We start from the raw sequence: 13340 nt of genomic DNA on the forward strand, positions 1-13340 counted from the left end.
TACACTATAAATATTTCTCTCGCAAAATATATTGGCACCGGAAACGTTAACTGCAGAAATCAAGAATGATTTCTAGATCATTGGACTGACACGTAGAAGAACTAGGTCGGTCAGAGCGCCCATTTTGTCACGCTATTCAGTTTCTATGGCGTTCATCACGTGTCTGGTTTTACGTCGGCTTCCCATGAATCCGATGGAAGCGGCGCATATTCAACAGCTGAACAAACCTGTGACAGACATCATACGTTACGATCTAGTGCCATGATCAAGAACATACGTGAAGGCATCTTGTACGTCCGTTTGTAGGTCGTTGAGGGCTCGATTACGTAAGTAAATGACAATATTCAACACTTGTCAGTACAAGTTAATCGACTGGTTGCTCGGTTGAGCCATTCGCTGACGAGCGAATTCTCAGGACCAGAACTTTAACTTTCAATTAAAAAACAAATACATGTATTTGCAAGCGATGAAATAAAAGGATTAAACGCATAGGGGAAATGCATGTGTATTCATACAAATGTACTTGAAATTACGTGCGACACGATGATTTGTTTTCTTTTTTTACCTGAAGTCAGGTGTCGCAGTGGCTGGCGGTACGGAATATTGTCGGTGTCTATTCGAGGGATGTTGGCTGTTGTTGTTATTATGACTATTGTTCTGGTTGTTGTTCGGAGCGCCGTTCGCTCCCCCGCCGTCGGCGTCCTCCCACATGATGTCGGAAGGAAGTGCCGTCGACTCCGATTCGGGACCCACAGTTGATGGGGCCGGCTGGAACGTAAATGAACAGTTTAAGAAAACCTTTAATATATTTAGGTTAAGAAATATCTGAGCATTGCGTTTAGCACATAATATCATGGCAGCTCCGTTATAAATATGTTAATAATAATAGTCATAAAGCTAAGACGAATACACAACAAAATGGGCGATTAAACAAGAGGTGCACCATTTTCAGAGATCTCTGCCAGAAATCTCTGACCGCTATATGATCCAAATGAGTGCGTTCACTCTGAGTTTCATATTTTTCCTCGTTCACAGCTGTCCACGTGGATGATTTATTAGAAATGAACAGTTTGCACAATGTGTGCATCGTTATATTATGTATCTATTCAACCTACGAAATGTAGATATAGAAGCTTTCATTAGATAGTGCTTTGGAAATACGTTTTTAGTGAAAAAAAGCAGCTTTTCGTCAACACATTATTCAATCTATGGCGAAAGATGCTGTTCCTTTGATAAGGCGTGTATAGTGTAAGGTTTAAAGGGTTGCAATCGTGTGGTCTACCTTTCACTGACACGTTTTTTTATGTCCGTTATAGAACAATTTTGTTTTCAAATCGGATTGGCCAATCAAGTATATTTACACTTTTGTATATTACTGTATGTAAAGCCGAGCCGTTATGGATGTGGCTGGCTTGTGGAAGTGACACAATGTATCGATGGCGACACCAGAAAACTAATACTATTCTTCACGTTAGCGATCTACCTGTCCTATATCCGTCATTGTCATTGCCATCGATAGCGTTCTATCTGATAGATGACGAAAGAGTTGGATAGACCTAACAAAAACCCCTCGCTTCGTTGATCGTTTTCGGCCGCTCACTCAGCCCGAGAACGGCAGTAGACGCCGATTTGATGATCGCTGTATCATCCAGAGTGGACTTCATTCCGGCATTATTTTACAAATGGACGTTGAAGCCAAACTAGTATCTAGTAAGCCTTAAAACAATATCTGCAATGGTCTGTGAGTGATTGTCATAGACTTTAACGAGTACAGTGCTTTTTGTGCATTTGATAACCGGTTAGTTCATCGGAGGAATAACGACAAGATCTAGCTAAAGTTCATATGCGACAACTTCTTACGCAGGGTACCGGCAACGTATCACAGTTTCTGGACCCTAATCTTGCACACTCCTGTGATAAATTGTGCTCGGGATTATATAGACAAATTGTGTACATTGTTGAATACGTACGGGTTCTAGTTGAACGACACAGACGCATTATGTAACTATATCCAAAGAAGAAAAAAGGATTTTAGGCAGAAGCTGGACTTTTTTTTTTCTTTATTATTCGTTGCATATATCATACGTTGATATAAATGTCTTTGTCTGTAGCTACAGCAGATCCAATGCAAGCGGTCACCCACATAATCTATCCGTGCGTGACCTAATGCTATGCACGGCTCGTGTAGCAACATTGGCGCCCACTGACGGCTTAAGTTCAACAATTTATTTAGAAGTCTGCATCCTATAATATTACTGTTTTTAGGCGACAATGCAGATTTCTTTCTCTGTGTATTGAAACTAACTAGCTAAAACGACTCGCTTGGTCTTAACTATTCACAGACTCTCAAAAAGTAAGGTCGCTGAACGTTAGCAGTCGATTCACGGTTAAAGTGTCACGAAAATGGTTGAGTTAGTCAAGCAATAGCGTCGATATGATCCCTTGTTCGTGACGTCGATATTCGTGGGCATAACGAATTTTTAGAATTTAAATTTCGCGCGCTTCAATCAGGTTCTGTTTTTTTTTTTTTTTTTTCTTTATTTCTTTTTCCTGTCTGTTTTCGTAATTGATCTTCTTCACATTTCAGTTAACTAGTTTATGACTTATTACCGTACATAATAGATGCAATTTAACAAGAATTGTCTGCGGCCATTCGTCACACATAGGTACAGACCCCCTATGCGATTATGCGTGATTTGAAGCTCATCTTTTTGACTTTCGCAATTGGTCATACGTTTGTCGACACGGTAAACGTTGTCTGACGACGTTAACGTTTTCATCGATCGGTCGCAAATGGTGCGCATGTGTTAATGTAAGGGAAAACGCACCCGTAAATATTAAAGTTACTCCTTAGTTGAGGTAAACAGTCGGCGTATATTTAGCGCGTAAGCACAAATACAAAACTATCGATCAACATAGAGCGGGCAAAAAATGTACTAACATTGGAAAGACATTGATGCCAGCATCGAATGGTGTTTCGATGCGTCTATATTTTTTGAAACAAAATATATGAAAGACTTTGCCCGTTTTTGTGCTTAACGAGAGCGCTCTTGATATTTTTGTTCGGATGTCTTTGACCACTGGCTAAAAAAGCGTCCGATCCATTCTTCAATTTTTAACCAAACGAATGGAGTATAATTTAGCTTTTTATGTGGACACCTTCTGACCTCGGTTGGAAAGGGCCGATTTTTACAGACACACGTTCATATCAAAATTTGTTAAGGTGCGTAACTGATAAAGTTAATGCTAGAGTAGGCCAGATGTGAACGGTCTCTGTTACGACGACCGTTGACGAACGGCGTGGGAGACACCCACTGCATGCTCCCAAATGGACAAGCAATCAAGTTAGGCAAATTGTGTCAAGCAGGAGATTAGCTATTTCCCGATATCGGCCAACAGCGCAGCAGCGTATATAGTACTATAACATATAGTCATATATCAAAATAAAAAAATCACTGCTGTGTTTGGAATTGCCATGGCATTCGTTTCTGGAAATCTTCTCTAAGTTAGCATCACTTATTTAGGATTAGTCTTCATCACCCATTGCTGGCGCATAAAAACGTGGCGATAATAAACTTTATTGTTATTGTTGTTACTATGTCTAGCGAGCTAGTCTTATTATCAGGCAACTGAGAAGTATTCATCGTCAACTCATTGCCATTCTCAAGTTCTATGTCCCTTGTATATAATCTATAAATATAGGGGCCGCCGTAGTAAAAGTTGGCAGTCGATGCACACGTATCGTTGATTCCGAAAGCGGTCTGATAAGGAGCCCGCATAACGATACATACTGGCCAGCCGTTACCCCGTTGCTGGTGACGGAGCCCTCGTCAATGTAACGAAACAGAAAACACATTTCTAGCGAATTATCTCTCAGTATATATATATATATATATATATATATATATATATATAAGATCAGAAAACGTCTTCTTTGGTGCTGAATACATAAATTCTATCACCAAGTGTCAATATTTGGCTGCTTAAAAGTCTATGTGTATATAGGATGAGCGTGGACTAGTCTGTGAACCCTTCGAGTGCTTGAAACTATGCTACTGGTGTCCGCCATGACGACAGTATCAAACACTAAGAACAAAGTCTTTAATGTATTTTCTGTAATCCTATTTTAATAAAAACGCTACGGACTCCTAACGAAAGGTTTTTGTACATTGTAATTATTGCATATAGCATAAGCAGCAACTGTCGGCTCTTCTTGCTCTTAAGATAGACGAGTCTAATTAATGTTTGCAAAAGTCACCTAAATAACTACTTCTTCACCCGCTCTTTTACTTCGTATTTGACTTTTACAGCTCTCTTTTGCTCTGTGTATGTACGATCTAGATAAAGAAGCTTACGCCAAAGCGGCCCAGTTTGGCTGCTGCTGCTTCCCGCTGCGTTTGTCAATCAACAGACAGACCGTAACCGAAAAAAATACGTTCTCGAAAAACATCGTCAGAAAGCCAACATGGAACAGTTATTTTTCGCGGGTGAGCATAGCCCTACTTCTGGCGTCTGCTTTTCGACTCACTGACGCACAGACCGATGGGCGCATAGGTACGCGTGGCGCCGCGTGCACTTCGCGCTCTCCGTCACTTGTTATTGGCAGCAGTTGCTAACCAACGAGCAATCGCTGCCACCGTAATGGAGGAATTTCGCTAGAAGAAAAAAAGCGGTTTATTTTAGTATAAATGATTTTGCAAAGCGCGTGGCCAACATCTATCATTGTCCATGCAGATAAGTACTTTGCCTGGCGTGGCACGAATGTTTCTGCTGCTGTTACTGCTACAAAAGCTCGATTTTGCCGACTGCACAACCTCAGACACGTTATGCCTGACGACAACAACAGCCGCCACCATCGCTTCTGTCGTCGCGTAACGCAGAGTCAACGCATGCGGAAGCAACGACGCTCCAATATTACAACCGGAACGATACAGCGGCCGTGGAGATGCAGGCTATAGGTGAAAGGGATCAGATTGTACGCGTGATCCGTTCGTGCGTCGATTCCGTGAACAGGAAGGCAAACGAGAATCAGACTAAAGTATTTGCATAGACTGAGGTGATTGACTATAGGAACCAATACTAGTTGATTTCGCCTTTTATAGCTTTAAAGCGAAAATATACGAAACAACATAATATGGGCAATATTTTGCCTACCTAGCAGAGACAATGCGATTTTGCAAAAGAGAATAGTTCTATTCAGTTCAGAAATCCGTTAGCGACACATAGAGAAAAATGGAAGATGTCATGTGCGAGTTTTTTTCGTTTCTGTACATGTTCAGGGGCATATGTGTTTAACATAGATGTGACTGAGGTAAATTGCTCGACTGTATTATATTAAATATTCAGTGTTATATGTAGATTTGCGCATATAGAAAGGCACCAATCAAACTAGGCTGGCAGCGCAATGGCGATTGCGTAACCATGGTGCCAATGGTCGTGGACATGTAGCACAGGCATGAAGCATGGATCATCGTGTTGGCAACATCGGGCTCTAGCGTTGGCCATTGAGTCAATAGGCATCTTCTACAATGCACTATTGTGGATTTTTCTGTTCCGTCTGTGGCAGCCGAAACAAACATGTGACATTATAAGGTCAGCTAGAAACGATTTTTGCTACAAGAAATCCGTACTAGGGATAGATTATTGTGCAACTTTTGTATTATAGGAAGGGGCGCAAACTTATTGCCTTCGTCCCACACTTTCGAACTTGTTTCCATTAGCACAAAGACCGATAGATTTCTATCGGAAATACAAGTATGGAGACGTTCCAATTGGAGGAAGGAAATGACTTTTTTTTTTGTTCATCTGCAATATTTCTGCATCGTGTAAACTACACAGGTACCAATAAGCGAATCGCACATTGGCCCTAGAATTCAACATAATTACTTTATTACTATCAGCGGTTACACAAAGGCTAACCCTGCTAAAAGATATAACTGACAGAAATAGCAAAAATTATCAGTCGAATTTACCTAATTAGCTCCGACTTTCTATCCCCGCTTAATTCAACGTTAACAATCAATATATAGTAACCTCACAGTTTATGTGTGTGTTTCTTGGCATTAATTTCGCTATTCATAAACAGGCGTTAATAATAACGCTACGAGGAAGTTCGATATGAGAATCTGAATATGTATTGAGCTTTGTCTGCCTTCACGCGCAGCTAATGACGTTTGTCGACGAGTTGATACTGTTATGCATTTAATATTTACTTGACACCCAGCTTAGTACACAAATACGTACGTCCATAACTACTACACACAAAAATTTTACATCTTACGATCGATTGTAAGTAAAGTTGTAGTTAAGCCGCAGACCGTTGTAGTTATAAACTTCCCATTTACTGATTATTGTCGGAAGTTGATTGTGAGCCGTTCGGCACTTCAGGGCTATGATGCCTACCATTCAGGTGGCCCTTTTGGCCTTCTTGTCCTCCGTGGGAATGGCGATAAACACGCATGGCTGCGCCAAAACGCTATTGAAGGACTGCGGATTTACCTTCGTGACCGTTGTACTTGTGAACAGACGAAGGAACGCAGTCATAGCAAAATGTGAATTCCTATGGTACAACAAATGTATGAAATTACTGCGGGGGCAACGATTAATGCAATGTCTGCGACGCCACATTGAGTCACGTTTTTAAATTTTTTTTTTTTAGATAATTTCTCAGCACTTCTAAATAAAGATATTACATCTGGACGAAAGTAACAGAGAGAATCAGCCGATACGAATTTGTAGAACACCATAAATTTCATGATCGAGAATTATTCGACAGACAAACGTGTAGCTTTTACGTGTTATTGTGAAGTAAAAGATCCAGTAGATAAAGGGCTATGAAACGGGAAGACAATACTGCCTACGAAAAATAGACACGCTGTTTTAGATGTTTTCAATTCGATGATACTTCAAGTTCTACGCAGCAACAACGATGCCAGATTGCAGTAAGGGAGACGAATCAGCACTCTGAAGTCGCTAGATAGAAAGCCGTTATTCAGCCTGTAAATATTAAGACACTCACAACCGGGTTCTGTCCGGCCTTCGCTGGCCACTGCGCTACATATATTATTGTATATTATAAATATAATGCAATGAAGTGATAATTGAGAATCAAACTTTGATAGCAAAACAAAGACATATTACATGTGCGCGTAATGTTTTGGGCGATGAGGCTATACAGAACCACTACAATCATTTTAAGGCGACTACAGACTATAGTTTTATGTTCGAAAACGTATGAGCCGTTTGAATTATCGCGCCATCGGATGATCGCTCAAGCAAATATGTAGTTTATACGTTTCGAAGGCGGACAGCGTTCTATCGAGCACGAGTCTTATCTTGCAAAACCTATGACACTAATCACGGACGAATACATGGTGGGGTTGAAACAACTAGTTTTTGCCAATCGCCCAGTCACCGTAAAAGAGCTAGCAGAAGAGGTAGAGGTCGCCACTAGCTCATATCAGGTCATCTTAATCTGTCGCTAGGGCATCGATGGGAACAACTTGAATAAAATGATTAAATAAATATCAGTCAACATGGAACAAACGGTTAAGACGGATGTTAAGGATAATATACCCTAATACTTACCCACAGGACCAACTGAAATGTTTTTGTCCAGTCTCTGCGCTTTTTTTGCGACAAGAACAATAATACAATCGATAACTACAAAGATACACTGACACATGCATTTCTGTAGTTTAATACAATACATAGATAGACACGCTACCGTCAATGTAGTCCTTTACATTAAAAAAAAAAAAAAAAAAAAAGGTTGCAGAAACACGGGCAATTTCGTACACAAATACATGCGACCGCACGAAGAACGTTGTCCATTCATTAAGTCATCGTTTCGTTTATCGTTTAAAGGGGATATTTGGGAGTGGTTTCTACAAAAGAAAAAATCTAGATACAGAACAATCTTACGCATATGTTGTTGTCTACGAGCGCTTATTTAAACTAAATTGATTTGTTCCCTTTCGTGCCTGAACCGTTGACTTCGTATGCTATTGCACTGAGTATCTTCTTCACTTGCCTACCACTAAATATCAGATTTTAAAGATTAACCGATGATAAGCTAGCGGGCTAGTTAGTTCGTAATCCCCATCGGCCACCTAGAAAAAATCAAGTTATCGCAGATCAATCAGTCGATCATTAGTGATAATGATCAACGTGCGATGAATATGAACGCCTGTTAATTAACTGATCGCGATGTTGATTAGAAGATCAGAGCACTCGCAAATCAGAAGATAGCAGAAGAAGCTTCATATATAAAACCGATATTGTTAGGGTATATATATATGCATAGTAGGTATTGACTTTCAACGAATTTTGCCCATGAAAGATCCTGGTTAGTTTATTGCCGATTCCGAGACGATGCAAACGGGCGCTGATGGTCATCTGTCCCTCTAGAGATTTTTTGGATTCGCATATTCAGACAAGACTCACCGAGAATCGCTTTGTACCGATAGCGTTGAACGATTCGTGCGAAGGATCGTTCGATCCCCCCAAAAGGCATTTCAGTGGTCAGTGGACGTATGAGGTAACAGTGGGGCCAATGGATAGATTTTTCAGCTCGCGACTGCGTACCCGCAGTCGTAGTAACGCTAATGAGCAATGACATGCACATGTACTGTTATATAAAAAATTAAATTATCGGTCTTCTTTGTTTTACTGTTGCAAAACAAGATGTGTACAACGTGGTTTATTACAAAAATTTTATAAGTTATTATATAAATTATATAAGAATCGTTAATGGACGCAATGCGATGTTTTTGACTTCGATCTTTGATATGAATGATAAACAAAAAAAATATACAATCATCCAAGTGATAGTCTAACGAAAAATCAGTAAGGCATCAAAAGAGCATTGACTTTATTGAAATATGTGAAAATACACACATCAATAAGGCAAAAGCGGTTCTGCCGAATTGATTCGGTTTAGGGTGCCGGAATCTTAGCTTTCGTAGGCGTTTTGGATAGTACATGCAAAAACACCGATATTAATTGTTACTGTTGTTTGCTAGTGATGCGGACCAGTAGTTACGTTTCGACCGACGGCTCGAGGGGCTGAGGTAAGCGTTGCGTGACCTAGAAGACATATTCAAATTTGCGTCAGCTGCCAAATTCATCTTCGCATTCTGTTCTCTTTCAACGACAGATCTGGTCCCGGACAAGAGTATGGTCCTGAATCGATTAGGGGGACTTTTTCACCCGTGTTTTTTCGTACTATACCGTGTTGCATATTATTCAATTCTATGAGTACAGGGCAATCTGTCTATTTTTATATATGTGTCATCGTCATTTGAGCCCCGCTAAATCAGCTCTGCTTGGAACAAATACAGAGCAGCGCATAGTCTTACCGATTCACATAAGTGTTTCTTCTGAGCGTAAAATGCGGGGCAGCGAAGTAAAGAGCCATTACTGCCTAACTCATAGTCGTCTACAACTGAACATAATGAACAGGAGTAAAGCTAGTAAGCGTTCTTGGCGATAATTGACGCGGTGGGTATGAGATAAACGGCCGTCAATAAAATCACGCGGGCGAGGTGCTAATTAGTTTTTACTCCATGAAACAACGATTGCGTTTACCGAAAGACGATTTTCGCTCTCACCTAACAATAAATAACTATAAATAGAAAGCAATAGAAGACGCCCTACGACCAATACCCGTCCACGGATAGCTTTGCCATCAAAGTTCGCACCCGAAACAACCGCGGTAGCGTCAATCGCAGTGCCAACAACAAAAGCGAAATTGAACGTTGTAATGACGGTTTCCAGCGCTATGGCTGCTGCCTAATTGACTGGAATAACTGAATCAAAGTGTTGTCGAAGACGTCTGACGCGCTAGAAGAACGGACGATACTCAGCAAGGAAATAGCCGTAAAGCATGCAGATGTTTTAGCGCATTGCATCGGGTCGATCAATCCGATTTCCTGAAGATCTCGAGGCGACTGATGTCAATTGCCCTACACATGTACACACTATCATATAACGCATAGGAACCCTGATGGATATGCTAGTTCGTCTTCCAACAGCTCGAAGTATAATCTTATTCAAGATGTTTTTATAAGGAAATGTTTTCGTGGGAGTGACTACTACAACAGCGTTCGCCATTACTGGCTGAACAATGTAGAAGTCGTGTCATCCTGAGAGCCATGAATGTGCTATATAGCGCCGTGAAGCCGACATTCTCAGCAAAAGTGATGATTTAAAAATTCCATAGCGGTCTTGGTTTTAATAGTGGTGGCACTGGCATCGACCGCAACGCCAACAGCAGCAGCGATTCGGTGCATCCGACGCTTCTACTAGGAGAAGTGTACAAACCACAATAATGATAGATAACGAGCGTGATATTACTGAAGTAGCTTCAGCATCTATACCGGCTTCAGCAGCAGCGGCGGCAGCAGCAGCAGCAGCAGCAATGTGTCCAATGCGACGCTCAGACAAGGTGCGACGTAGCGCGACACCTGAGCCCGGCCGAGGCGGCAGGGGCAACAAGACGACGAGGCCCGTCGAAGACAATCGCCAACAGCCATGCCGTAAGTGGACGCACGCACGCACGCACGCACGCACCGCGCGCGCTGTAGCATTACGTAGTAATAAGCAGAATGAACACCAATCAACACGTTTACGTACGCAACAATGAATTGCTCCAGGCCGTTACGCATAAGAGGTACAGGCTGGCCGTAGACAAGCTGATGCTGTGCAGGCATAAGCTATCCATTACAGTTAGGGAAAACTACTTCGCAAAAGCCTAGAGAGAGAAGGCTGAAGGGGACCATTCTTTACGGCAGTTTGAACAAAGGCTTGGATCGCCGTTGCTGTTTGCTGCCGCTACGGTCGAAGCTGGTAGTTTGGCTAAAGCTGATTGACGACAGCAGTGGTCACATAGCAAGCGCTTCCACGCGTGCTGTATGTCACAGTACAGCGTTGCGGTTTCTACGTTGTCCGTATCACGTGGCACACGGCGGGCAACAATGTGTCAAATTTAGACGCTGCAAATGCTTAAGTCGGCAGCATAGAAAAGCGGCACTCATTTGCCTCTCCTCTTCGTCCCGATCCCTCGCTCGACGTCTTTAAGACGCACGTCACCGCCGTATACAGTTTTTATTTCTCAACGCGAAAAAAAGAAAGAGAAGAGAAAAGAATCGAAGAAAATCAGCGTAGTGACGACAGCGGCAACTGCAGCGACGTTGTAAACCGATATCACCATATTTGAACGGAAATCGAACAAAGGATGAAACGATAGCCAATCAAAACCATAGAAATAATGAGGAGTGTTTATGGCTATCCGTACGGCTACCATGATGGCATCACTGGCTACGACCCTTCGCTGCGATAACGCTATAGTTATATATATATATATATATATATATATAGCCGCTACTGTTAAATCGACAGTACTTTCACGGGAAGTATGTACATGTATACATAGCGATGATCAATGATTGCTCGACGACGAACGAGGCAAATTATACTCTGAAATGTATTGTTATTCTAGTGATCGATGCCCTGTCTATCGAACCTGTCCAACAGATGTTTTGTGTCGCGCCAGCTAGTTCTTCTAATAGGTCGCCTGACGTTCATCAACTAAACAAAGACGTCCACACGTACGCATGTGTTTTTTTATTCACTGAAAATTTGTCGACTAACAACGTTTTACGTTACGTAACAGCGTCAACTTATTTCTGTTTTTGCTTCTAATAATAGAGAGATTGCGGCAATATTCAATAGAGGGATCAAAGATATACTGGATAGCGTTCGTCCAGCGTTTCAGCAATCGGTCGCCTTGTTCTAATTCAGCTACCGGCCCATCATTAAATCTAGGCGTTCGAGAAAAAATTTCATCCATGACGCTATATCTACATATCAGAGTCTATAGTTCTAAACGGTTTATTTTTATACCGAGTTTAAGGGATTTAGAAGCCATTGAGATGAGAATTACCGTGATCGTCCAATGACGCAAGCACGTGGTACGTGCCCTATATCTAAAGCCGTCATAGTCACCTATTCGAAACACTAACTGGTGGATCATTTCAGTTTAGACAGAGCGCGATAAGAGTGGGTATCTGTGTTGAGCTCCGCTTCACAGCAATGGCCGATCGTCGAACGTCTATTGCAGTGAATCATGAGAGCTTCCAGAAGATAGAATGACAATGATCGTGCTAAATGTGTTTTTCGAAAGAAGAGTCGCACAGCAGTGGCACTTTCGTTTATAAGGACCCTAGTCCCTTTCGAGATTCTGAATGATGCTGCAACCGCCAAACAATACAGATAAACCATTTCAATGGGTCTATATATATATATATATATATGAAATCTGCAAATAGTGAGCTTTCGCTACCGACAGATTTGCGCGTCGTTTCTGTCTTTAGCCATGCGACGGTGTCGCATACTGGTTATTTTTGTGTGCTGAACTATTCAGTCAACACATAGGGAGTCGTGGCGTTAACTGTGACTAGTAAAATATTCGTTATGATTCTTTGCTTATGATTGTTTTTTTTTTTTTTACTGTTATTATATCTGTGTGATCAGTGCAGAGTGATTTCATTACACTGTGGCGTTTCTACGTGGTTTTAGTTATAAGCCTAAACCTTTGCATTGCCACTTGATAGTGTACGTTAGCTTCGTTTTAGGGAGCATTATTGTTTCTTCTCACAACAGGCACGCAGACAAATATAAGGAATTAGTAAACATGCGTCACAGAGCGCGGATCCTATAGTTCGCCTGCGACACGCTTGACAACAATGCTGGCAGTTCCGTCCGTCAGCCCGTCCATGTGTTCGTCAGCCAAGCACAAAGGGCCAATTACCGTTGTTACCACCAGCATCTTACCACGCGGCGATGGTGAGGTGGAAGCACGAGGCTGTGGAACGAAGTCAGGGAGCAGGACCGCTAAATCTGAAACGGCGCGCTATGTCATAGACCAGAACATGAAAACTAGCAGAATAGAGATAACTACTATTGTGAGGGGAAAAAGCTGTAGCATAACGCAAGGACGCGGCGACGCCCGACATGAATACGGATGAAATAACGGCCAAGGCAGATCTCTAACACTGTGCCTCGAAGCGAGAACTCGAATATAACCGCGAATAGAAAAGCTCTTGAGGAAAAAGAGTACTAGCAGGAAACAAAGCTTTGCTTTATCATATTTAGTAGTCTACATGGTATCCAAGACACTCTTCAAATAAAATTAAATTTGCTACCAACTTAAAAACTCATTTAGTTTGGTAGAACATGAAATGTTTTTCTATACGCCGTTTTTGAAGGAGGTGAATTCGTAGCTGAAATCGAGTTACCCAAATCATGTATGTGTTATATTTCCAACTTTTTAATGAAAA

The 13340-nt window shown here is 41.6% G+C and overlaps 1 protein-coding gene across 2 annotated transcripts in view; it reads right to left on the reverse strand.

Annotated features, from left to right (window-relative positions):
- Positions 1-13340, reverse strand: part of LOC111264570 (ATP-binding cassette sub-family G member 8) — a 70176-nt gene that overhangs the window by 20028 nt on the left and 36808 nt on the right. For both annotated transcript variants that reach the window (XM_022840606.2, XM_022840605.2), the window contains exon 2: positions 566-768. In XM_022840606.2, the coding sequence (XP_022696341.1) occupies positions 566-711 (146 nt within the window). In that variant the 5' untranslated portion in view covers positions 712-768. The remainder of the gene's footprint in view (positions 1-565; positions 769-13340) is intronic.

This window comes from Varroa jacobsoni, unplaced genomic scaffold, assembly GCF_002532875.2.
Source record: "Varroa jacobsoni isolate VJ856 unplaced genomic scaffold, vjacob_1.0 scaffold_875, whole genome shotgun sequence".
In the NCBI taxonomy this organism is placed as follows: Eukaryota; Metazoa; Arthropoda; class Arachnida; order Mesostigmata; family Varroidae; genus Varroa; species Varroa jacobsoni.